The sequence below is a fragment of the Hyperolius riggenbachi genome, chromosome 2 (assembly GCF_040937935.1).
Source record: "Hyperolius riggenbachi isolate aHypRig1 chromosome 2, aHypRig1.pri, whole genome shotgun sequence".
In the NCBI taxonomy this organism is placed as follows: Eukaryota; Metazoa; Chordata; class Amphibia; order Anura; family Hyperoliidae; genus Hyperolius; species Hyperolius riggenbachi.
Genome location: NC_090647.1, coordinates 93,722,134 through 93,748,766, shown reverse-complemented (window position 1 = coordinate 93,748,766; position 26,633 = coordinate 93,722,134). Strand labels below are relative to the sequence as shown.

The following is a 26,633-nucleotide window of genomic DNA, read 5'->3' as shown; positions in this document are numbered from 1 at the left end:
ATGAGAGAAAACCCAAATCATTGTGCTTTCCAGGAAACCACTTCCTGAATGTTGGGCAGACTCGGCAGTGGTTTGGAGGATGTCCAGACACCATATCTGACAGTGCAACCTGAAATATTATATTAACTATATATAATTAAATGTTCTGTATGGATGTCCTTTAATACCTGGATCACATACTCCTGTGTACTGCAGCAGACAAGTGTGAAGGATCTATGTTGTTGCATAGAGCTTTTTATATGTCCAATGTGAATGCGTCCACTGCACAATGTAGCACTGCGCCTTTTTCCAAAGAGCAGAAGCTTTGCCATTCATTAAATGAATAGCACACATTGCCTCTTGGCTGCAACAGAGTGGAATACCAGAGACTCATATGTCAGCAGAACTGACGTACATTACCCGGCTTTAAAGGATACCCGAACTGACATGTGACATGATGAGATAGACATGTATATGTACAGTGCCTAGCACACAAATAACTATGCTGTGTTCCTTTTTTTTCTTTCTCTGCCTGAAAGAGTTAAATATCAGGTATGTAAGTGGCTGACTCAGTCCTGACTCAGTCCTGACTCAGACAGGAAGTGACTACAGTGTGACCCTTACTGATAAGAAATTCCAACTATAAAACACTTTCCTAGCAGAAAATGGCTTCTGCGAGCAAGAAAGAGGTAAAAAGAGGAATTTCTTATCAGTGAGGGTCACACTGTAGTCACTTCCTGTCTGAGTCAGGACTGAGTCAGCCACTTACATACCTGATATTTAACTATTTCAGATAGAAAAAGAAAAAAAGGAGCACAGCATAGTTATTTGTGTGCTAGGCACTGTACATACACGTCTATCTTATCATGTCACATGTCACTTCGGGTATCCTTTAAAGAGAAACTCCGACCAAGAATTGAACGTTATCCCAATCAGTAACTGATACCCCCTTTTACATGAAAAATCTATTCCTTTTCCCAAACAGATTATCAGGGGGCGCTGTATGACTGATATTTTGGTGAAACCCCTCCCACAAGAAGCTCTGAGTACCATGGTACTTCTGACATTTTTCGGTCTGTGAACCTTGTTGCATTGTGGGAAATAGCTGTTTACAGCTGTTTCCAACTGCCAAAAAAGCATGCAGCAGCTACATCACCTGCCAACACTAAAAATGTCACCATGTGATAAATGTCAGAATGTGAATCAGGGATTTAAAATATTTTACAATGGCCAAACGCTGACTAAATCATTTATACATAATTATTGTAAAAATGAAGCAATTTTTTATTACATTATTTTCACTGGAGTTCCTCTTTAAGAGTGAGATCCTCAAGGATAAATGCAAACAACCAATACAAAAACAATGGCAAAGTAGAATTGATCTATTTGGTCCTTATTTCTTCCTGTAGCCAGCAGTGGTAATCAGTGCTTTATTCTACATAGAATATTACCACCCCTATCTGAGCCCCTGCAATCTATCACTGGTCTGTGGCTGGTACTTGTTAATGTGAAAGAGATGGACTACCTGCAAGGTTGTCAATTTCCTTCTCCTGAAGAAGACTAACGGCATCATCATCCCCTTCCAGCATTAGTTCAGTTTCGGCATTTTGATTAACGGCAGCCTGGCTTCGGAAAGCCTTCTTTGATTTCATGACATCTTCATCTGTGCCTTTGGTAGAAAAGAAAACAAAAACAGAGGAAACGTGGGTAAAAAAACAAACAAACCACGGAGCTGACGACAAGCTGAAAAATCTACATATTCACAGCACATTTATAATGCAAAACTCCGCTTTTCCTGAGAAATACATACTGCACTCTCTGTTAGCTGATACATTGCAAAGATTTTCCGAACTATTACAGATACTTGTTCTGTTGTGTATATATTAACTAACTTCCCTGAGACTACAGGAAATGCCAAGTCTCTTACAATCACTATATCAATTGCATCATCGTATATACTCGAGTATAAGCCGACCCCCTAACTTTTACCTAAAAAAAAACAGGAAAAATGCATTGTCCCGAGTATAAGCCGGAGGTAGGAAATGCCACAACACACCACTCACAACCACGACCAACTATATACGAGAAAAGCAGCTTAAGTCAGAAAATAGCAATAACACCAGCTAGCTGCTGGTGTCCAAATGATCTCCTTGGCATATTATTTCCTAGACCTGTGGAATATTACCACCATCTCTGACAGTAACTGGCTGAATACTAGGATAGCATATAATGGAGCTAATCTTTGGCTCCCCCCAAGTTTCTCACCCCTGCCAGATCTCAGTTATAGTGATGCACAATGTTCACTCACCCTTAAGTGCCTCCTCATCCCCCGCCTGTGTCCACCCCCATAATTTATGTTGAATGGATCAATGGAACAACAGTCCGGCCGCTGAAATACTGGTAAATTATAACCGGACTGTTACAGATGCTTATAGCGGGGACACAGGCAGGGGACGAGGAGGAACTCGGGGCACTAGGGCGACAGTGTCATGCACTCGAGACTCGAGAATAAGCCGAGACCCCACTTTTGGCTTACTTTTTTTGACCCAAAATCTCGGCTTATACTCCAGGATATACGGTATACATATAGTTTGATTAAAAAAAAGAGGCATACGTCTATGAAGTTTTACCAAGAAAAAATTCTTTAATCTCTGAAAAATCCCAGGAGATCCAGAAGATGGTGTACCTGAGTTGACATGTATACCTGAGGTGACATAATGAGATAAAGGTGTATGCACTGTGGCAAGTTATAGTTGCACAGTTAAAATTATTCCAGGCTGCAGAGTGAAACATAATGGTCATTTTTAAGAACATTAAAATGACAAACTGATTTGCGCAGGTATGATATACGCTATATCAATTTATAACATCAAAGGAATCACACCATAAAATAAAGCGGACAAACGCAAGTTGGCATTTTCATGGTCCTAAATCTCCATTACTATTCACACTGGCCTTCCTGCTAGTGACCCTAGTTTGTCTTTCTTCACACTCTAGGCTGTGTTTTCTTTTCCCATCATTCTACATGACAGCAGAAAGCACATATAAAGCACCAGCAAGTGTTGGTTTAACCCTACTGTTCTCCCCCTTGTTATTTTTCTTTCTTGTGTCTACAGACACTTGAAAACAGAGTTGTGGTACATACTGTGTTTATTTTAGCAAAAGAGGGTAAAGAAAATACAGCATTTCAATTAACGGATGATATCGTGTAACGGTAGACACCAGGGATGACCAACAAGATGCAAATCATTTCTCCTTACATTAAGATTTCATGTAAATTATATGCAGCTTACAATTGGACCAATCAGAATAAGTTTGTCATTTTTTAATTGGTCCAAGTTCAAGCTGTACAACATTTGCATGAGATTTTAATGCATTGGGAAATGATTTGCATCCCTAGTAGACACACTTGCAGAGAAGGGTTTCTCTTATGAGGGCCATATTTGGGGATTGTGCGGATTGGCGCACCATTTAGTGAGAACAACTCACCCTCCTCCCGCACACGCGCACAACAGTCATACAAACACACATGCTCAAACAGTGGTTTTCCAGACAAATCTGCCACAGTTGCAAGGTACCACAGAAGATGGTGGCGCCATGTAAATCAGCTGATGGCTAGTTGTTATTATTATTTATTAGATTTATATAGTGCCAACATATTACGCAGCGCTGTACAATAAATAGGATTACAGACAATGATAACTGGGGTGACAGAACAATACAGGTAACAAATCATAGATACAACAATACAGGTAATAGCAATAAGATACACAACACAATGCAGATAGTAGTACATACCAGATCATAAACTGGAGTGGTAGTGGTAAAAGATTACCAGTTCCAAATTATGGGTAAAGTGCACACAGTCAAGTAAGATACACAAGGGGAGAGGGCCCTGCCAAAGGCTTACAATCTAGAGTGAGGGGTTGGTGACACGAAGAAGGGGGTGCAACAAGAAGTTATTGGCAGAAAGGATTAGGGCAGTGTTGAGTTGATGTAGGCCTCCTTGAAGAAGTGAGTTTTGAGTGCTTTTTTGAAGGTGTTGAAGGTGGGAGCGAGCCTGACAGGCAGTGGGAGAGAGTTTCACAGGATGGGGGCAGCTCTAGTGAAGTCCTGCAGTCGTGCATGGGAGTGCGAGATGCGTGGGGTGGTTAAGAGGAGGTCGTTGGAGGAGCGAAGTGGACGGCCAGGTGTATATCTGCTGACCAGGTCAGAGATGTAGGTTGGGCAGGACTTGTGTATGGATTTGTATGCCAAACATAGGATCATAGTTAATTAATACATTGGCTAGAGCATTGATCTGCAAACTTGGCTCTCCAGGTAAGGAACTACACTTCCCATAATGCATTGCAGGAGTCTGACAGCCACAGTCATGATTCATAAAGGCAAATGCATTGTGGGACTTGTAGTTCCTTAACAGCTGGAGAGCCAAGTTTGCAGATCACTGGGCTAGCGTATACGACGGGCATACAGCTCTGACAAGGTAGAAGCTGAGGGTGTCTGACCTAGAGAACCAAAAAAAGTTCCATACAAGACTAGCTACTCTACTGTAGAGAAACCTTGTATCTGTAAATGCACGTTTCACTAAAAGACAACTGATTGCACATCTGCCCTTTCACCCCCCTAAAGGGGCACTATGGTGAAAAATTGAAAATATGTGCAAGCAAACAAATAAGAACTACATTTTATCCGGAGTAAAATGAGCCATAAATTAATCTTCTCCTATGTTGCTGTCACTTACAGTAGGTAGTAGTAATCTGACAGAAGCGACAGGTTTTGGACTAGTCCATCTCTTCATGAGGGGATTCTACGGGATTTATTTATATTCAAAAGCACTTAGTGAATGGCAGTTGCTCTGTCCAACTGCCAAAAAACTGTGTAGGAAGCAGAGAAGCCGGCCAACATCATTGTTTAAATCCTTTTTAGGTAATATCTTTATAAAGAATAAAAGCCTTGCTGAGAATCCCCTATGAAGAGATGGACTAGTCAAAAACTTGTTGCTTCTGTCAGATTTCTACTACCGGTACCTACTGTAAGTGACAGCAACATAGGAGAAAAGTAATTTATGGCTCATTTTACTCTGGGAAAAAAACATACTTCTTATTTGTCTATGTTTTCACATATTTTACAAATTTTCACCATAGTAGCCCTTTAATATTTACCCCACAAATAAATCTGAACTTTCTATGATCAATATTTGATAAATCTTACCTTTCTTAAGTACATTTTGTATGAAAAATCAGGGTTATTTGATTGATGCCAATGATGGATCAGATTAATTAAAACAAAAATCAAGAGGATCACTGAGATGTTAGCAGATCACAGCTTCCACTTCTAGTTCTGACAAAGGTTTCATTTGGTTGCAAAATTATTGGTGTTCTCTTTTGCTGTTCAGCTAATAACTATGAGAATTCTGTACACAGATCTTTTAAAAAGATAGTTTTTTAATCTGTTCACAAGTGGCAACTTTAAAGTCAAACTGTAAACAACAGGAACATGTGGACTAATTCTCTTCTGTCCTCTCCCTTAAAGGACAACTAATGTGAAAAACTGTAAAATGTAAAATACATACATATAAATGTACATGTCTCCCAGAGCAAATGCACTATAAATTACTTTTTTCCCCTTGACTGCGGTCTTTTAAAGTAGGTACATAAACTCAGATAGATCTGCCTGGTTTTGGACTAGTGCATCTCCTCATGGGGGATTCTCAGATATTTATTTTATTTACAAAAGCACTTGCTGAACTTAAGTTTCTTAGCCCTACTGATAAGTAGTTGTAAATAATTAGGGAAGCTGGCTGCCATCTTTGTATAGCTCCTTTCCAGGAAGTGTTTATGAAAAAATAAAGGTAATACTGAGAAATCTACCACGAGGAGATGGGCTAGTCCAAATTATGTCAGATCTGACAGTTTTCACTAACTATTGTAAGTGACAGCAACATAGGAAAAAAAAATGTATGGTGCATGTTACTCTGTGAGAAATGTACATTTTATATTATTATTATTTACTATTTATCTAGTGCTAACATCTTCTGCAGCGCTGTTCATATATATTGACTTGTAGCTTAAGTGTTCCTTTAGAGGGGCTCACAATCTAATCCCTACCATAGTCATATGTCTATGTATGTATTGTGTAGTGTACGTATCGCAGTAGTCTAGGGCCAATTTTGGGGGGAAGCCAATGAGCTTATCTGTATGTAGGAGGAAACTGGAATGCCCGGAGGAAACCCACACCAACATGAGAAGAGCAAACAAACTCTGTGCAGACAGTACCCTGGCTGGGATTTTAACTGGGGAGCCAGCACTATCCCACTGTGCTATATGTACTGTAAATTGTAAAGCTTTTGTGTGATATTGGTCCTTTAAAGAGAAGCTGCACTCTAAAATTCTTACAATAAAAAGCATACCATTCTATTCAATATGTTCTCCTGGGCCCCTCTGTGCTGTTTCTGCCACTCCCTTCTGCAATCCTGGCTTGTAATTGCCAGTTTTAGGCAGTGTTTACAAACAAAAGTCATGGCTGCTAACCAGAGTGTGGTAGGCTGAGAGGAGAGCTTGGAGAGGGTGTGTAAAGCTTCTGCCTATCACAAGCAGTGCTGCACATTCCGCACATTCCAGCCTGAGCCCGACAGAGGAAAGAAGATAAGATTTATTACAGAGACAGTGCAACTAGAAAAGGCTGCAGTGTGCCAGAGCACATTAGAACAGGCATAGGAACTTATAGGATAGAAGAAATAAGGCTCAACATTTTGTTACAGAGTCTCTTTAAGATATTGCATCCATCCATAAATAAACATCCTAGTCTATGCAGTTCATTATTGATTAATATTTCTCCCCTATTATCACTCATATTATTATTACTAAATAATGAATAAGCTATACATGCTCTCTCAGCTCTTGTGTATAAATCTGTTTCACTCAAACGCAGTTTATCTCAGTGAAATTGATTTTTAGGCAGCGTAGAAAGAGCCCAGGCTGTTTTTCTGAGGTATGAAACAAACGTTTATCTAAATGAACGGCCTGACTGGAGGATCTTTTATGAATTAAGGTCACATTAATCAATATAAGCAGCACAGGAGGAATGAGGTCTCCCCAGAGCGCTCTCATTACATGGCTTGTAAAGACTGTCCTCCCACAAAACCGTTTTAACACTCTACAAATCAAACGCCAGTTACACACAGGAACTTTGCTTTCTTTAGCCGTCCAGCTTTATAACCCTGTAAACTCCGAGACGCAGCATAAAAATACCAGCAGGCATAAGTCGCTCCTCTGATAGCGTAACAGGGGTACTAAAATAAAAGTATAACTAAGACTACCAATACATGAGCTGGATTATTTACCAAACTGGATTTAGAACAGCTTACAGGAAAATCAACCTCCCCCATTAGTCAAACGTTTTTGGGCCCATACGCAATTCCCCTTTTCTCTTGAGATTTCTCCTAGATATGTTCATACTGGTCGATAAAATGCCTTTTAAACCAACAGCAAGCAAGAAAATACTCAAAATTATTTTGATAGTACTTTTTCACCTACCTTTGGGTACTTTTTCAATTGTAAAATGCCGAAACGTTATTTTAAAGAGAAGATGAAAATGATCTCTTAGGAGGTAACTCAGGAGAAACCGGTAATTGCATATGGGCCATGGGGAAGGCTGGAATATTAGGCTGCAGGGGCGTAGCATTAGGTTGTGCAGAGGCTGTGCACATTGGGCCCTTGGGCCAGAGGGGCCCCCGAAGGGCCCTCCCTGAACTTCAGTATTAGCTCTCTATTGGTCCTGCGCTCATAATAATCACTTCTATAGATACTTTGAATAGTGGTAATCATTAACAAGCTGTTCCCCATCCCCTTCTTGCACCTCTGACACTGTGGTTGCCATTGGCAGGTTTTGGTGCGCCTTATCAATTGTTATGTATAGTGTGCTTGGGGGGCCCCAATGTAAAACTTGCATCGGGGCCCACAGCTCCTTAGCTACGCCAATGTTAGGTTGCACACTGTAGGTATAGTTACGTTGTCATTAATATAAGCCTGGTACAGTTTCTGAAATTGTCAAGTCTATAATCTTGAGAGAGTGAATTTATAAATGTACGTCTCTGAAGATTCATTTAGTAACTGACAAAGATTTTTTTTTATTGAAAAGTATTTTTGATATAATAAAGTTGGATACTGATTTTTGGGAATTATCAATATCATTGTGGTTTCTCAAAATACTTCTGTCCTCCTAACTTTATATGAGCCTTGTACACACGCCAGACAGTTACAAGCCAAGGCGGATGGTCGGAGCCAACTCTACTGAGAATCTACTATGTGCACAGCAGTTCCCAACCTCCCTCAGTGCCTTGGCCAACTATCAGCCTTCTCCTTTGTCGCAACAGAATGCATGGAGGCTAGTGACATGTCTGTACACCCTTGACCTTGCACTGTCACCTGAGGGATTAAGTTCTGTTTCCTCTCTGATGTCAGTCCTCGTATGTGTGAGCGAGACTTTGCTGACCTTTAGTGATCTGGAAAACTAGATTACTAAACTGATGTTGCAGGATAGATTTTCGGACAGACCTCTACAACAGGTCTCACTTATCAAGAAAGGTTAGATAAACTGGGTTTATTTAGTCTAGAGAAAAGACGCCTTAGAGGGGATCTAATTAACATGTATAAATACATCAGAGGGCAATATAATAGCTTGGCGGATGAGCTTTTTGTCCCTAGGCCTTCTTAAAGGACTAGAGGACATGATCTGCGCATGGAGGAAAAACGTTTTAGCCATTTATTTAGGAAAGGGTTCTTTACAGTAAGAGTGATTAAGATGTGGAATGCATTGCCACAGGAAGTCCTTATGGCAAACTCTATACCTGCATTTAAAGGGGGCTTAGATGCTTTCCTTGCGTTGAAAGACATCCATGGCTACAATTACTAGGTAATGCCTAATGATGTTGATCCAGGGATTTTATCTGATTGTCATCTGGAGTCGGGAAGGAATTTTTCCCTTTAGGGGCTAATTGGACCATGCCTTGTAAGGGTTATTTCACCTTCCTCTGGATCAACAGGGATATGTGAGAGAGCAGGCTGGTGTTGTACTTTATACTGGTTGAACTCGATGGACGTATGTCTTTTTTCAACCAAAATAACTATGTAACTATGCAATTGTCTAACCAGATTTTTGCTGGTATACAAACCGTAACTGTCTCACAAGGCTTATAATGTAATGTCCAGCAATATTCAGGGAACAATTTTTTTTTCTTTTGAAGGCTCTGGACCAGGGGCATGACTACAAATCATGGGGCTCCCCAACAAAAAACGGATGCCCCCCCCCCCATGTTAACACCATTTCCCTTACGCACATCTGGTAACCCTCACAGCCTGTGGGCCCATCTTGCAATGGTCATAAAGCATGCGTGGACATCGTAATCTTCACACCTATAAGTATGGCCACAAAAACCCCTGATCTGTAGAATGGACCCCTTATTCATCATGAAGTAGTATTTGTGACCCTTTTACAGCTCAGGGCCCTCCTGCAGTCGCAGGGGTTGCTCCTCTGTAGTTATGCCCCTGCTCTGGACAGACAATTCACTTCTCAGTATGTTTTTGGATTCTGGGAGCAAACCAGAGTCCATGAAGGAAACAAAAACGCTTTGCTGATATTCCCATGGTTGATAATGAAACCTGGAATTTCAGACCTGCCATGTAACAATGCGATTCCCTTACCCACCATAGTACCTCATTCTAACTTGTCAAATATGAGGACCCCTTTTAGAAGAATACCAGTAAGAATAATTACTGAAAGCAGCTGTAAGTAACTGTATATACAGAGTTTTTTTATCCTTCACAAAGCAAAACCTCTCAGGCGTATTTGTTACTGCAAAGCCCGCTGCCCCACGCTGAACCACCGATAAGGCAATCTATGTGGAAAGCTGGCTTTCATCTCCAAGAGAAGCTGGCAGGATGGAAAGTTAACCTTATCACAGTGTTACCTAAATGTACTGACTGGAAATCCTAATGTTTCCAAACATCTGGAAATGCACTTCAAGGCAACTTCTCCCCTTTCTCTTCTTTTTGAAGGATGATATTTCTAGTAGTATATATAAGTATACAGAAGGGTCTGCCATCATCATCATCACCACTTTACAAATGGACAATTCATTCAAGATGTGAGAATATTGTGCTAGATATGCATTTGTTATGGGCGCACCTCCTACAGGACTTTGCAGCAGATGCATTTGCTGATGTCACCTCCTTTGTAAAGCATCACTTTGTGTAGTCCGTAAAACATGGAGAAAGCGGCAGAATGGTGTGGATGACATGCTCTCCGAGATACCATAGCCAGGGATAACATTAATGGGTCATAAGCACATAAACATCCTTTACTAACCAGGATCATGGCATAGCTACAAAAGGTCACATTTCAGATACTACCAAAAAAATAAAACCTCTTCGTTCATCTGTCTATACAGTAAAATCAGCAGGTCACAGATTCAACTAATTATTTTATTCCTGGACTGGAGATCTGAAAACGGAAGGTCAGCCAAAACATTCTGTAAAAAGTAGAAGTGAACTGTGAAGCACGGTGGAGTAGTGGTTGGTGCTCTCGGTTTCCTCCCACATCCCAAAAACATACAGATAAGTTAAATGGTTTCCCCCTTAATTGGCCCTAGACTACAATACATACACTACACGATCTATACATACATAGACACATGACAATGGTATGGATTAGATTGTGAGCTCCTCTGAGGGACAGTTAAGTGCCAAGACAATATGCTCTATACAGTGCTGCAGAAGATGTCGGCACAATATAAATACTATATAATAACTTACAAACATAAATTCACCTAGTGAAGAGAGAACTATAAGCGGCCACATTTATTTCAAGAAAGAGCACTTACATCCATGTAAATCACTAAGACATCAGGAAGAAACCCCACCAACAGACTGTGCCATAAACAAGAGCAAGTGTGTGAAACGCCCAGTGACCGGTCTCTGTGCCTGAGTCCCCACATGCCATTTGGTTTGTCTGCTGCCAGATATAGTACCCGCCTCTCTGCTGATCGTTCACCAGTGAAAACTATCTTAATCTTTAGGAGAAGACAATGGTTGGTAGGAACAGTGACTAAGAAAGACCAGGAGCCTATAGGCACAAATGTCCTGGCACCTTAGACTTCACCCTCCATGAACCTACAAACCCCCACCAAACTGCACTGCAAGTGTGCTGGCTGGTCCAGGTGTTACGTCTTCCTTACTTCCCCTGCCCATCATAGGTAGCTACAGATGTCCCTTAGTATAAGTTATCCAGAGGTACCCTCAATATTTAGAAGCTAGAGGTGCCCCCAAGTATTAGGTAGCTAGAGGAACCTCCGAATTAAGTAGCTAGAGGTACTCCTGCCTGAAGGGAGATCTTGTCAGTGGAATGCTTAGAGCTGGGTGAGTAATCTCGCATTTATACTCAGCTTGGGACTCTGCATAGGGAAGGAGGGAGGGAGGTGCTCGGGGAGGGGAGTGAGCCGCCTTTCCATCATCAGGCGCCTGTAGGCACGTCCCTACAGTATCTTATGGCAAATCCAGCCCTGAGAAAGACATTTCCCAAGAGAGTCCCCCAGTGAGTATCACCAGAGAGTGCTGGTCTCTCTCTCTGGCTGCACATACATCACTTATTCTTTTAGGGCTCGTTTCCACTATTGCGGTGCGGAATCGCCTGGATTCCACCGCTGATGAAATCGCATGCGGATGCGATTCTCCATGCGTTTTTTGCAGAGAATTCGCATAGGTGAGGGTATATGCGATTTTAACCATGTCACTGCCTGTGTGAATTTACATCGGTACCTATGCGAATTCGCATGCAAATTCGCGTCAAAAAACGCATGGGGAAATGCATGCGATTTCCCTATTAAATACATTGCATGCGATTCGCATGCATTCCACTCTTTAGGCGAATTCGTTGGCTCTTTTGTGCGTTTTTTCACCGCTCAAAAAAACGCACATCACCAACGCAACAGTGGAAACAGGCCCATTCACTTGCATACCATGTGCGAATCCACATGCGTTGGACGCATGCGGATTCGCGATAGTGGAAATGAGCCCTTACTTTAATTTTTTTTTTTTTTACTTTTTTTTATTGATTTTTTTTTTCTTCTTCTCCAGTACAAAAAGCTTGATTATATTTTCGTGAACAATATCATCATAACATCTCATTTTTAATCAACGAACTTGCCTCCCCTCACGCCATCTCTCTCCCAAAATACTTCTGTGCTAGGATGACTCCATTACCGTCATCTCGTCCTAATTCTGGAATAGCCAGATAACTAGAAAACAAGCACCCTGGAACTGCCTCTCCTCTTTCCCCTGTAAAGGACCCAATGTACCTGCCTGTTGCTCCACAACATACCAGGTGGTGAGAAATCGCCATGAGGTTTTTGATCTCCTCTTTCGTGAATCCCTACAGAATACAAGTAGAAAGAAGTTCCAGTTTAAAAAAGGCCCCTTACTCTTCTTCAAGGGAGTGGATGGGTGGTGGCTGGGGCTTGAGCAATTGACCAAAAATATCCCTTCTTGCTGTCAACAAAATAATTTGATATAGGGGAAACTGCTTCTTGTAATCCCTATCTTGAGGAACAAAATGATTAAACAAACATTTTTGTTTCATTATCTGCTTTCCACGTAATACATTTTCCAGCTCAATAATTCTAACCCAAAAATCTACCTTTGGGCCGCACCAAAAACAGTGCATCAGGTCAGCATCAGCCGACTTACGGACAGAATGGAGAGTAAAGAGCCGGAGGATGTTTGTATGTAGTATTAAAAGTATATTTTGCTTTGTGAGTAAACAGGAGATGAGACATTCTCCATCTGTCATTTTTAATGTTTTCTTACTTCATTTAAAGTGCTGGAGGGGGAGCGGGGACAGGGACGTCCTGGCTGCTTTCCCATCCAGTTCGGCAGCCCCCCCCATGGCGCAAGGCTGGGATATGTTTCCATGCACTGGAAAGTATGCCACAAATACCAGTATATATAAAACAGGAAAAACAGAGGTTTTTTATTTCCTTACGGACAAGTGTGGACCTAGCCTAAGTGGACATTCAGGAAATGCATTTTCTTTCAGAGGAGTTTCCCTTCCCAATATCATGTCTCTCAACAAGCTGCCTGCACCCCCCTGATGCCCCCCACATTAAAACCCCCTTCCTGACACCTAACCTTAAGTGCTAACACCCCATCACCCCCTCCCTCCCCCCGTGCAACCCCCGGATATTCATAGCTGCAGTTTGCAGAGCATGGAGACCCCGCACCAACGTTTCCTTCTGTTAAGAATATATCTATCTTCGCCTATGGTGGCACCAAAGATTCCACCCCTCTCAGGCCCCCCATTTAGTGCGTCACTCTGCAGTCCCCTCCCATTTCCTGCAGTGTTGCTCAGGGTCTGTTTCTCTAACTTTTTAGTGATGAAAACAAGTCTCCTTTAAAAAAAAGTTTTACATTGTTAAAGCTACAAGCTATTTATGTTAGCAGAATTCGAAGTGTGACAATGAGCAAATTGGTTTTGTAACTAGCAGGTAATTAGAACCTGGCCTATTACTGGGATAATGAAGAGTGTAGTTACTGCGGTGAAGGTCCTGGATTCATCAATAGGAAACTGGAGGCAGAAACTCAGGAGTTGTTGATCACAGAAGAAAAAGCGCCAAGGACACACTGAAGGAAAAAATAGATCAATATAAACAAGCTTTTCATTTCATGCTTGCCCAGGCCGGGAAGGCTGACAATATTCTCTGATGATGGGAGTTACCTCAGCGTAACACAGGGAAGGTTATTAGAGAAAGCTCGGGTAATGGAGTATTCCTTCCACTGACAGGACCGCTAATAAGAGCGCATTGTGCTTCAATTATGCAGCCTGCATTGCCGGGGCGCAGACCTGACGTGACTTACTTACCCATAAGTTAAAATATGCTGAAACTGGTGACTTGGACTTTTATATGCATCCTGAAAGCACATTAGAGGGATCATAATAGTTTAACGAATGATGATTTACTGCCAGAAAATCGCTGATCTCAAGGAAAATACTTTTTAAATGACTTACTAAATATCTATATATAAAGTTAACGTGCTCTAAGGAGCATTTGTCTTTTCTTAAATACTTCTCTGTGCTGTTATATTTTATGTGTTACGGTGATGTGGATAAATAGTCGTTTTTATCTGTATTTTAGGAGCACCAATCATCAAAATAAATCAAATGTTACTACCAATTGTACGTCAGCCTTTTTAGAGCATGTCAATGAAAAATGTTTGAGGTGGGAACCTTACAGCTCTTGTGAAAAGAAAGGACAATATTTACCCATTTCTCTGCGGCAGAAATGCAGCCTGCTTTTCTGATCTCTAGTCTGATGGCACTCTGGCCAGGAAAGGCCCCAGTGAAAGCTGGAAGATTTTGTGCAAGAACCCTTGTTGCAAATAGCACAGGTATCTTAGCTTCTGGCCCCCTTGGGTGCTACTTAGAGTACCCCAGTCACTTAGTTAAGCCAGTAAAACTTAAAGTGGTCTGAAACTCCGACATAACATTCAATAGAAATGTGTTTTTCTACTTTTTATTACTCCTACAATTATCATATTTGCTTTTGTGCATAAGTAATATTGTCTATTTACAAATTACAAGTTTCCAAAGTGTAGTTTATCTTGCCCTAAAAGCTGTCATTGCATTTTATTTAAACTGATTTTTATTGTATATTAACATCTTCTAATGAGCTATTCTGAACTGTGTCTGTGGCTGAAGCACAGAGAGCTTCACAGAGAGATCCTTTTCACTTGTTACACTGTGTTTACACACATTGTAACAACATTGGAATGTTTCAGCAAGGCTTGGTGTACAGAGGTGCCAGAGTAGAATAAAAACGTTTAAAAACCGTCTAAACGAGGGGGATGTTCAGAAGGACTTACCTCCCTCAAAAATATAAAACTCAATTAATAAAATATTTTTGTATTGATATATTGTGACTCAATTGAGTTTTATATTTTTGAGGGAGGTAAGTCCACCTGAACATCCCCCTCTTTTAGACGGTTTTTAAACGTTTTTATTCTACTCTGGCGCCTCTGTACACCAAGCCTTGCTGAAATTTTGAGTCCACCCTCGGTGGAGGGGTGCTACCCCGTTTCCTATCTACAGAGAGCGACATCTTAAAAACCTGAGTGGGGTCAGGTTCTAATACTCCCCACCTGCACTTGAAGTGGTTGCCTATGGGTAACCCATGTTTGTGAGTATATCTAAATATTTTGCTTTTAACCACAACTAACTTAACAATACTACACCATATCGGGCTCTCGATTTCTCTTTGTTCTTCCAAACATTGGAATGTAAACAGATACTGTTATCTCCAGTTTGGATGCGGATTTGAAGATGAATAGCAGGACAAAGTACTTTGTTTAACCATTTCAGTAATGTTCTGCTAAAAAAAAAAAAATCTGGAATAGTGGTTTTCAAGCTGTGAATAATCTTTTAGAGCAAAGTAGAAATGCTGGCTTTCAGACCACTTTAAGGTACGTACACATGTCTAACATAGTGCACAACCAACACCACGACAAACCATCTACAGGACTTGTACTTTCTGACCACCGATCAACTGAACGACCAATTCAATCACATGCTGTGTGTGCAAGCAAAACGACAAGCTGCACGACGTGGCTGCATTCAAAACAAGTACGTCATTCAAACAGCGTTGTACACACGTTGCCAAGTGCAGTGACAAATGTAGCATGATGATAAAAATGCATAACAGAATGCAAGATACAAAATGAATAACTAATTCCAAGACACAAAAGGGTGAGAGAGCCCCTGCCCTTGTGAGCTTGCAATCTAAAGGAATGGGGGGGGGTTGCAATAGGTAGGTATGTACAGAATATTAATGCCAATCATGCTTGTTGAGAAGGGAGTAGCCAAAGATTGTTCTTGAACATTGTGCTCAGTTTCAACAAGAAATGCTTTAAAATACAAATCCCCAAAACACAAGTTACTTAAAACTGAATTATAGCAAATACCTTCTGTTTTAAGAAGGCAAAATTACATTTAACATTGATCTGCAATAGAGGGCTTTTTGGTCTATTGTAGCCCTTTATACCTTCCAGGAGGTTCTGGGTCACCATGAGCTCTCTGGGTATTCCTTACTACTGGTCCAAGCCCTCTCCCATACAGCCATATCAATCCATGCCATGCACTGATGTGGAACAATAAGTCCAACACAGGCTGTCTGCATGTAGGATTGGTGCAACTCTTTAGCTATAGGCTTGCTATACATCAGCAGTTCTGGATGTGTTACCTGGCTTTCAAGGGCATAAAAAGATGATTTGCATATTCAAGATGTTATAAGAAGGCAAAATGACATCTAAAATCCAATGCAGCAGGCACAGGCCCCCTGCTTAAGTTCCAGCAACACCTGTACATAAACTTCACTTCCACAACTTAGAAAACTTAGTTCTGCACACAGAGGGCACCTTGAGCTCCTTCACCAGTGGACAAAAAGTAGGGATAATAAAAATTGCACCCTGCAGAAAGAAAACAGAGACAACAGGAGCCCAAATGGTGCAGTATGTCACAGTACCAGAAGTATGTAAAATATGCGAATGTATTATACTCACAAAGGTGGGTTGCAGAAGGGCAACCGACCACTAGAAGCAGGTGGAAATGTATAACCCCGACTCCACTCGGGTGACCAGACAGAGCTGGTGATGGACGCACTCTTGATAAAAAGCAAACCTCAAATGACCTAAATTGGTCAAAGAGGGTTGATCCCCCTCCAAAAGGAGGGTGAAGGTAGAGAGGCACCTTATTTGTGGCTACAAGCACTATTAGGCACTGCTATTTGGCTTGAGGAAGTGGGTATGCACCCACGAAGCGTGTTGCCAGTGCAATAAAATTCTATTAATACGTGAATTTGTCTTCATTGAGGTAAGCCACCCCACTTTTTTTCATTTTTTTTTTTACGTATTTTATCTGCTCTGGGCGCCTCTTCCTCCTTCACCAGTGTTCCTTTTTGACGGATACATATACAATCGGCGCTGGGAGACTTAGGCACAGAATACAGCCGGTATATGGCTGATCCTGCTGCTGCACAAGTCCCGGCCGCGCTAATTACTATTCCTCCTCCAGGCCGCCATGGATGGTGGGAGATGAAATAATTCAGCTTCCAGCAATTGCTGGAAGCCGAATTATTGTGTTTTAAAAGTAACTTCAGCTCCGTCTTCTTACGGTGCCGGAGTTACTCTGTGTGCGCTGCTATAGCTGTAATTTCTATTACAGCCTATGGTGGCGGCGGCCCAAATCTCCTGCGCTGTAATGAAAGAGCTCGTTTTTGACTGTTCTATAGCGAAAACTACATTAATTCTAAATTGCTTTTTTCAGCTTGCTTTTGAATCCAGAAGACAGATAAATGGCACTAGCCATACATTTGCCATTTATTACATCCACAAATTGTAAAACAAAAAATAGCAGCCTGACTTCCTCCACCCTAGAGAAAACCTAGCCACTTCCTTCCAGTGATGAGCAGGAACATAGCAATAGGGGTTGCAAAGGTTGTGGCCTCAACGGGGCCCTTGGGACAGAGGGGCCCCGAGAGGCCCTCCCTCAACTACAGTAATAGCTCCATATTGGCCCTGTGCTTGTAATAATCACTTCTATAGATACTTTGAATTGAGGTAATCATTAACAAACTGTTCCCCATCCCCTCCCTGCACCTCTGACACTGCAGTTGCCATTGGCAGGTTTTGGTGCGACGTATCACGTTATGTATAGAGTGCTTGGAGGGCCCCGTTGTAAAACTTGCATTGGGGCCCACAGCTCTCTAGCTACGCCACTGGTGTGATAATATGAGGTCCAGGGCCAACTGTGATCCCAACTGAAGCCGCGTTTCCCCATCAACTAACACTCCACCCATCCTTTGGACAGATGAGCAGCCAACTATATAGGGGAGGGTCTAAATGGAAAACTTGCAGCATGAATGGTACATTTTTGTATTACAGACACAAAGCAAATTTTGAAATATACATTTTAAGTGCACTTTTTTAATGTTTTAATTTTCATAAAGTACTGGTAGATTTAAAAAATCATCTTAACTAGATCTTTAAAAATAATATGTAATGACTAAAATCATACAGTATAATCTGGTTATAATAAACTCTGGTATAGTAAACATTTGGGTATAGTAAACTACCTCTCCAGGTCCTGGCCAATCTCCATTTTAAGTCTATAGGAGCAACGCCTGGTATAGTAAACTCCGATAATAAAACTTCTGTTATAGTTAACACATTTTTTGGCCCCTACGTGATGCTGACTCTGGATATAGTGGGCGAAGTATGCGTCATATGTCAGTGTGAAACCCATCATCTGCTGCTCTCTTCAGGCTGGCTGCAGGGGTGTTATCAGGGGCGTAGCAATAGGGGTTGCAGAGGTAGCGACCGCATCGGGGCCCTTGGGCCAGAGGAGCCCCAAAGGGCCCTCCCTCAACTACAGTATTAGCTCTCTATTGGTCCTGTGCTCATAATAATCATTTCTATAGATACTTTGAATACTGGTAATCCTTAAACTGTTTCCCATCCTTTTCTTGCACCTCTGATACTGTAGTTGCCCATGGCAGGTTTTGGTGTGCCGTATCAATTGTTACGTATATAGTGCTTGGGGGGGGGGGGGGGGCCCATTGTAAAACTTGCATCGGGGCCCACTGCTCCTTAGCTACGCCACTGGGTGTTATTGATGCCTGATAACATTTGTAAGACCAGAAGAATGGCACCGGCGCTGGATGTACAGTACTGTACAAATAAGTAGCCTGGCCCTGGGAAAAATGAGGAATAATGTGAACGTAAACAAAAGAGGATGCAGCGTTACCACTTCCACTTAGCAATCACCAATGGAAGTATCATCACAGTTCTCTCACAGGATTGTACCCACTACTGAATATCTCTTCCCTTCTTAGCAATGACACTCCTGGTAGTGTGTGGAGGGCAGTACAGGCTACTTTCACTTGAAGTGCAGATCAGAGCGGGCCTACTTGCTGCAAAACTAAGGAGAGTGGAGAGGAAAGATGCAGATGATTGGCTACATTTTGAAGATCACTTCATGACTGGCCCAAGCGTGAGCAGAAAATTTAGGAGGATACATGCTGCAAGTGTCTCCTGCGGAGGTATCAGAGTCACTAACAGGAAGCGAGTGGCTCACTATTCAGTGACTGCTGCAATTTTTAAGGTGCCCTGGATACTGTACCAGCAATTTGAGCAGCCTGGCTATACAGCCCTAAGATATGCTTAAACTTGTAGTCCACCAAATAAGCAAGTGCTTGTACTGTACCTGCAATGGGAGGACAGAGTTGGTCCGTTGCAGCAAGGAATGTACCAGGGCATGCTGGGCCATTTCTAGGACAATTTCTAATATAGTAAATCCTGGTCCCTTGCAGTTTACTAAAGCGAGACTATACTGTATTTCTTTTCAATGTTATACTGTATATCTTTTCAATTTTAACAATTTTTACACTGGTCGATTATAGGATGATTGATTGACCTATTGATTCATAGAATCGATTCAAAATAAACGAATCAATCAAACATGAATTGATATTTTACCCATACACTAGGGTCGATTTTTTTGTTCCATTTTTCCACCTGTAATCGATCGGAGGCTATTTTCGATCACAAAATAAGCACCCTTTCAATTCATTTATCGGTTATAATAATCAAAGTAAAAAACTGACCAGTGTACGGCCACCTTAATAGAATAAAAATAGCTGGTTTATTCTGTACTGCTCATACAAAAAGAAAAAGGCACCACCACAGGTAAATCACAGGACGCCATGCTTGGTTAGACACATTGCTGATGTATTGTATACAGTAGACTGTATCAGCACACTTTCAGGAATGCACCATCAATACTGATTTAGGTCTACAGTGAAGGCAAGGTAGAGGAATTATTTCTCAAGGTCATAAAGCAGCCAGGAGACACAAAGCTGCACTCTGGAAATCCTGTCAGCTGCAATCCCCGTCCTACCTTTCCAGCACCAGACAAAGAAGAACTGATTAATTCTGTCATCCGTGCTGTGTGTTTGTGCTAGACTGGGGCTGGCTTCTCTCTCCTGAAATGCACTATCAGACTTACTTAAGCTGACGCCTTTAATCAGTGCCACAGCGGAGATTGCCAACGTCGCCTTCGCACGTTAATATTTCAGAACCGTTTGTATACAAACTAAGTGATATCTGACAAGCAAGTAAAAATAAATATGCGGATATAATGTCTTATGCAGGTTTATGAGACAATAATGCGGCCATTACGTTAAAGTGCATTTGTCACCATCTCAAAGCAGGCTGCAGGGAAAGCCATTTTGTGGGCTTAACTATGATTCTCTGGTGCCTCGTACCTCACAGAAAACCCCAAGCTATATGTGAGCCGAGCCATTTACCTGAGTAAGAAATAGGCTGCCATTTGCAAGGTCACACAATGGCTTCAATTCTGGTAGCTATGTGCAGTAAATATTGTCTGTATTTTCCTTTTTTTAGCAATTCTGAAAGATTCTCCCCGAATTTCCAAAAATGCAGTAAAATGCAGTAAAAAACGTTTGGGATAGTGCGGGCTTTCAGTGGTAAGCATTTTATTTTACTATTCTTTTCTATTTTATTCTAAAACAGGAATAGGAACTCCACAAATGTATACAAATTGACTTTACAGCCAGGTACAGGCAGGTCTTAAACTGATCGGTAAACTATGTACCAACATGCCCCCAAATTTCCAAGAGAATTCAGATTTTCAGTAAAATATCGCAAAATACTGCACAATTTATGACCTAATTTTATCGCATGCGGTAAATTATGACTAAAATCTAACAGAATAGCAAACTGCTTTTACCGCATGCAGTAAAATACCGTGTATGCGGTAAAACGGATGCTAAGGCCTCATTTCAACTTAATCAGTTGGTGTGCATTAGTATGCGTTTTTTTTTCCATAGCAGTGCATTGGGAAGAGGCTTTCAGTTAAAACGCATTAAAAAGGCACTGAAGCGAAAAAAAAATTATGATATTATGATTTGTATGTGTAGTACAGCTAAGAAATAAAACATTAAGATCAGATACATCAGTCTGAAGGCCCATACACACGTCGGATTTCCGCGGACGGGTCGTTTGAACGTCCCGTCGTTCGCCCGCTAAATCGGGCATGTGTACAAGCTGTCGTTCGCTTGATAAGGGCGAGTTTCGCCCGGCGGATCGCTCAAACTCACCCTTATCAAGCGAACGACAGCCTGTACACACGCCGATTTAGCGGGCGAACGACGGAACGACGGGACGTTCAAACGACCTGTCGTTCGCGGAAATCCGACGTGTGTATGGGCCTTAATTGTTTCCAGTACAGGAAGAGTTGAGAAACTCCAGTTGTTATCTCTATGCAAACAAGCCATTAAGCTCTCCGACTAAGTTAGTCGTGAAGAGGGCTGTTATCTGACTTTTATTATCTCAACTGTAAGTGAACTGTTTACTTTTTCTCTGCTAGAGGAGAGGTCATTAGTTCACAGACTGCTCTGAAAGACTCATTTTGAATGCTGAGTGTTGTGTAATCTGCACATATTATAGAATGATGCAATGTTAGAAAAAACACTATATACCTGAAAATAAAAGTATGAGAATATTTTCTTTGCTGCTAATCTTCTAGTAATTATTCATAGTACACAACCAATTCACTATATCATATTTTTTTTTCGCTTCAGTGTCTCTTTAAGTGTGAAAGGTGCCATAGGAAAACATGGGCATTACTTTGAAAATCAGTTTTCTTTCAGTTATAACCGAGAGCAACTGTTTATGTGTAAAAAGGGCCTAAGCCTACCAGAATTCAGGCCATTGCATAACTCAGTGATTCTTATGCATGGTCCACTACCAATGCTCTGCAAGCACAGATAAAAGGACTAAGGCCTGGCTCACTAGCAGCTCTTTTCTGATTTATCAAGACCAGAGCACAGGAAACTGGAGTAAAAGTGATGCAGCTACCCAGGGCAACTAGTGACTGAAAGGATGAACAGGGGGTTGCTGGAGCTGTGGGAACTGTGGGTTGATATACACTCCATGCTGCTTCACCAACCTGGCTGTAAGAAAACAGAAGATTGGGGGGTGCGCTCAAATAATGCAATAAAGCTTTATTACACTACCGAAGCGCTCCTCTGTTTTTCTATTTGCAGCTAGTGAGTGCAAATCTTTTTAAGTTAACCTGACTGGTTGCTATAGGAAGCTGTCCCTTTTTTGTTTCAGCCAACCTAACTGGTTGCTATAGGCAACAGTCCCTTTTTTGTTCCAGCCAACCTGACTGGTTGCTATAGGCAGCTGTCCCTTTTTTCTTCCAGCCAACCTGACTGGTTGCTATAGGCAACGGTCCCTCTTTCAGTCCAGCCAATCTGACTGGTTGCTATAGGCAGCTGTCGGCAGCTCATGCTGTCAATGAACCAATTATCAGATGGATCAAGCTGTGTGACAATTTATCTAGGTTCCTGCACAATGGACTCTCCGCGCTTTTGATAGTGTCCTTTGTCGAGTGGTAAAATGGTAAAATGACGAGTGGTAAAATGCCAATGAAAGTATGCCTCACCACACACGATGCACAGTTAGACGTGAGGTGTTGAACCACATTCAATGTGATAACCTCATAGGGCGTTAACTACTCATGCGACGGGATGCAGCGTTTTTGGCAAACGCAACTGTGCAACTGTAAAAGGGGGCTTAAAGAGAACCCAAGGCAGAACATTTCAGTTAAATAAACATACTTACTAGAAGCAGCGTTCCTCCCTGAGAAGAATGAGCTCCGTTTGTCCACTAGCAAGAGGTTTAACTTTTGTTACCCCGTGGTCATGATGCTGCAAATACAGCTCTGTGTGTAGAGAGCACACAGAGGAGGGAGAGGAGGAGGGAAAGGAGGCAGGTGAAAGGCGGGGGAGAACCAGTAGGATGGCCTGAGAGGGTGGAGGAGAGCTAATATTATGGCCCAAGGGGGCGAGGAGAACCAGTGGGATGGCCTGAGGGGATGGGGGAGGGCTAGTAGGATGGCCTGAGGGAGCGAGGAGAACCAGTGGGATGGCCTGAGGGGAGGGGAAGGGGCATTATGCAGGAGTGCCTCTCCTGTTAAAGGGGAACTTCAGCCTAAACAAACATACTGTCATTAAGTTACATTAGTTATGTTAATTAGAATAGATAGGTAATATAACGTTTTACCCACCCTGTTTTAAAAGAACAGGCAAATGTTTGTGATTCATGCGGGCTGCCATCTTTGTCATAGGGGCAGCCATCTTTTTGGTTGAAAGGAGGTGACAAGGAGCAGGAGACACAGTTCCAACTGTCCTGTGTCCTGATAACCCCTCCCAGCTGCATGCGCTAGGCTTCAAATGTCAAATTCAAAATGTAATCAGGGGAAAAAAGCCCGGGCAGTTTTCTTCTGTGCAGCTAAAACTGAGGCTTGTATAAGAGAAACAAAGTTCTGATGCTGTGAAACTGTTAAAGAAACACCAGGCCTTTTCAGTGCTGCTGAGTCGATTTTTAGTCCGGAGGTTCACTTTAAGGACACCCCTTCCCCTCTAGGATTGCCAACAAGCTCCTTGCCGGTGGAATCCAGGGGGGGCTGCAAGAGGCACAGAGAGCAGCGCAGAGGTGAAACAGAGGCGTGTCCTGTAGATGGCAACAAGCCTCTATGTCCCCATTTGCGCCCAGTAATCCGTCTCGGGTACACTTTAAGGAATCCTCCTGTACAGGCTACAAAAATGAAACAAGGATGTCAACGCACATCCTGCTAATGCTCGCTGACAACCGCACACCACTAAGAAAAATAATCATGGAAAAAAGTAGAGACATTTATTTTAAACATGTAGAAAGACCGCTTTTGAATAAAGAAATAAATGAGAATTAATTACCAGGAAAAAGAAACCCTCCCTGCCTCTTGCTCCTTTATTAATCACATTCCTGCACCAGACGCTGAAAGTACATCAAACTGTACCAAATCCTTTTCACATGACAAGCTCATAAATTATACAACTCATTAGTATCATCCAGAGGAATAGAAATAGCACCGGCAGTACATGCGCATTTACACAGGGACGCTTCAACTTCAAACTTTCATACGCTGATCTCCATGTGTCCGAACTTCAAACAGACACACACGTCTGCACATCTGCTTCAGGAAAAGTGAAAGAGGACAATATGTGTGTTTTTTTTCCTTAATCAAATACTGTGAAGAGATGAGAATTTTTCGTTTCCTAACTTTCTAAACTGGTTCCAAGTGGTAAGGAAAACATTATCCTGATCACACAAATATCATATACTATAATGAACAGGAACAACAGGGGGTGATCTACTGACCGTACTCAATGGCGGATTTCAACCGGGCATCTGAGTGGGTTGAACCGAATGCATTGCGTACAAAACGCCTCCTGCGCCGTAAGTCATCCTCCCAGTAGTCCAGTCGCCAGAAATCATGGAGTTGGCTGGAAAGGAAGAAGAGAATAGTTAGAGATCTAGTTTTCTTCATTGACTTCTGTATCACAAGTTGTCAGTAGTGATGGTCATGTCTAGAACTCATGGAGAAGCATGTGATCAGTTTGGTTGGGTGATAGATATGTAAGAGATTCTACCATAGCCCCTCTTCCACCACCAGGCGGCGCTGCAATGCAGACACCATCCACTGAGTTACGATCACGTCATATCACGTGATCACAACTCAGAAGAGGATGTCGGCATTGCAGCTCCAGAAGGGGGGGGGGGGGGGGAGTGGGTTAGGGGCTGCGAGGGCGGGGGGGGGGGGGGGGGGGAGAAGAGGAGAAGCCGATTCAGCTGCCCAGAACAGGTAACTGGAAAAGCTCCCTGCGCCACTCTGCATACCCTGCCAAGCCAGGGAAGCCACACTTCCCCAGCATCAGAAAGAAAACAAAATCATCCCTGCATCGCACATATCGTTTTACTATATGTAACTGCTAAAGAGTTAAATAGAGCCTTCACAGGAAGTGCTTTTGTCAAGAATAAAGGTAATATTGAGCATTTCCCATGAGGAGATGGACTATTCCAAAGTTGGTCAGTTTTTTACTACACTGTATAAGTGACAGCAACATGGCAAAAGGGCATTTGTAGTGCATTTTCTCTTAAAGAAATGTACATTTTATATTTATGGGTTTTAAATTTTACAATTTTTTTTCCACAAGAATTAGCTCCCTAAAAGTTGTCGTTAACTGCAACACTCTGATATCAACGAACTGAAATAATTCGTACACAGAGTGAGAGGCAAGAAATAACTGAGCAAGAATGGCTCTATACAACGCCAAATGTCTTCATTTTCCTACAAACGTTTTACTATTAGATGTCAGAGCGCCTCATGCAACTATTATGTACTTATTTTAGCCCCCTTTTACACTTGGGGCCTGCAGACCCCCAACCCCCAAGGGCAATGCAAGTCTTGCACACTTAATGCAGTAAACTGGAAGTATACAAACTGCCGCATTCCTGAAGCAAAGTCTGCAGCTCGTTGCTGCATGATGCAGATGCAAGTGAATGCAAGTCATTATGCAGAAATGCAAGTCAATGGGCGACACAGGCAGTGTGCTCGATGGAAGAGTGGTGTGCCGCAGCATGCATGCGCTGACCAATGGGAATCTCAGTGATGTACTTCCTGTCCAGTATGGAGTACGGTACTGAGTGGGGGCGGCACTATGCAAATTTCATGCAGGAATATGTAAATGTTTATCCAAATATATGCAGCTTAAAAATGCACCATGTGTATCCACAAGAGGTAAGCGCTCACAGCTAATTTTAGGCAAACAAACATAACATATAGATTTTGTCAAGGCTTTAGCATCTATCCCGTTCCCCTCCTCTTAAGCAATATAATGTTATATAAAGAGGTTGGCGCTCAGGATACTCATACCCTCTCAGAGGTTAAAATACTCAGTACATAGTGAAAACAACAATTGGGATAAAACATTCCTCTGTAGTCCATATATTATTTTTTATTTATTATTTATTGTATTTATAAAGCGCCAACATATTACGCAGCGCTGCACAATAGATAAATGGGTTAACATACATGTAGAACATACGGAAACTCACAACAAAACAAGATCATGCAAATGATTTGATAACAATACAGTGTCATAGGTCAAGATAGAGACTGTTCGAGTCTACAAGAAGGGTGGTTGTGAGTAAGATTGCATAATCAAGATGGATACATTAGGGAGGAGGGCCCTGCCAGAGGCTTACAATCTAAAGGGTGGGGTGGAGACAATAGGTGCGTCTTTTGAGAGGGGGTCTAACAGAACATATTATGATACTGGTGTAGGGGGGTATGCGAGCGTGAAGAGGTGAGTCTTGAGAGCTTGTTTGAAGGTATTAAAGGTGGGGGCGAGTCTGACGGCTGGTGGGAGAGAGTTCCAGAGAGTAGGGGCAGCCCTGGTGAAGTCCTGCAATCGTGCGTGTGACTGAGTTATGCGTGGTGCGACTAGGCGCAGGTCATTGGAGGATCGGAGGGGGCGGGCTGGTATGTGCCTGTGGACCAGATCAGAGATGTAGGTCGGGCAGGTCTTGTGCACTGATTTGTAGGCCAAGCACAGGATTTTGAAATTGATCCTAAAGCTGATGGGGAGCCAGTGTAGTGCTTTACAGAGCGGAGTTGTAGAGGCACTGCGGTGAGAAGAATGT

General features: G+C 42.1%; 1 protein-coding gene across 9 annotated transcripts in view; it reads right to left on the bottom strand.

Moving 5' to 3' along the window:
* Positions 1-26,633, bottom strand: part of NBEA (neurobeachin) — an 866,760-nt gene that overhangs the window by 262,519 nt on the left and 577,608 nt on the right. For all 9 annotated transcript variants that reach the window (XM_068267062.1, XM_068267067.1, XM_068267066.1 and 6 more), the window contains 2 exons: positions 24,309-24,433; positions 1,505-1,648 (listed from right to left, as the gene is read on the bottom strand). In XM_068267062.1, coding sequence (XP_068123163.1) covers positions 1,505-1,648; positions 24,309-24,433 — 269 coding nt within the window. The remainder of the gene's footprint in view (positions 1-1,504; positions 1,649-24,308; positions 24,434-26,633) is intronic.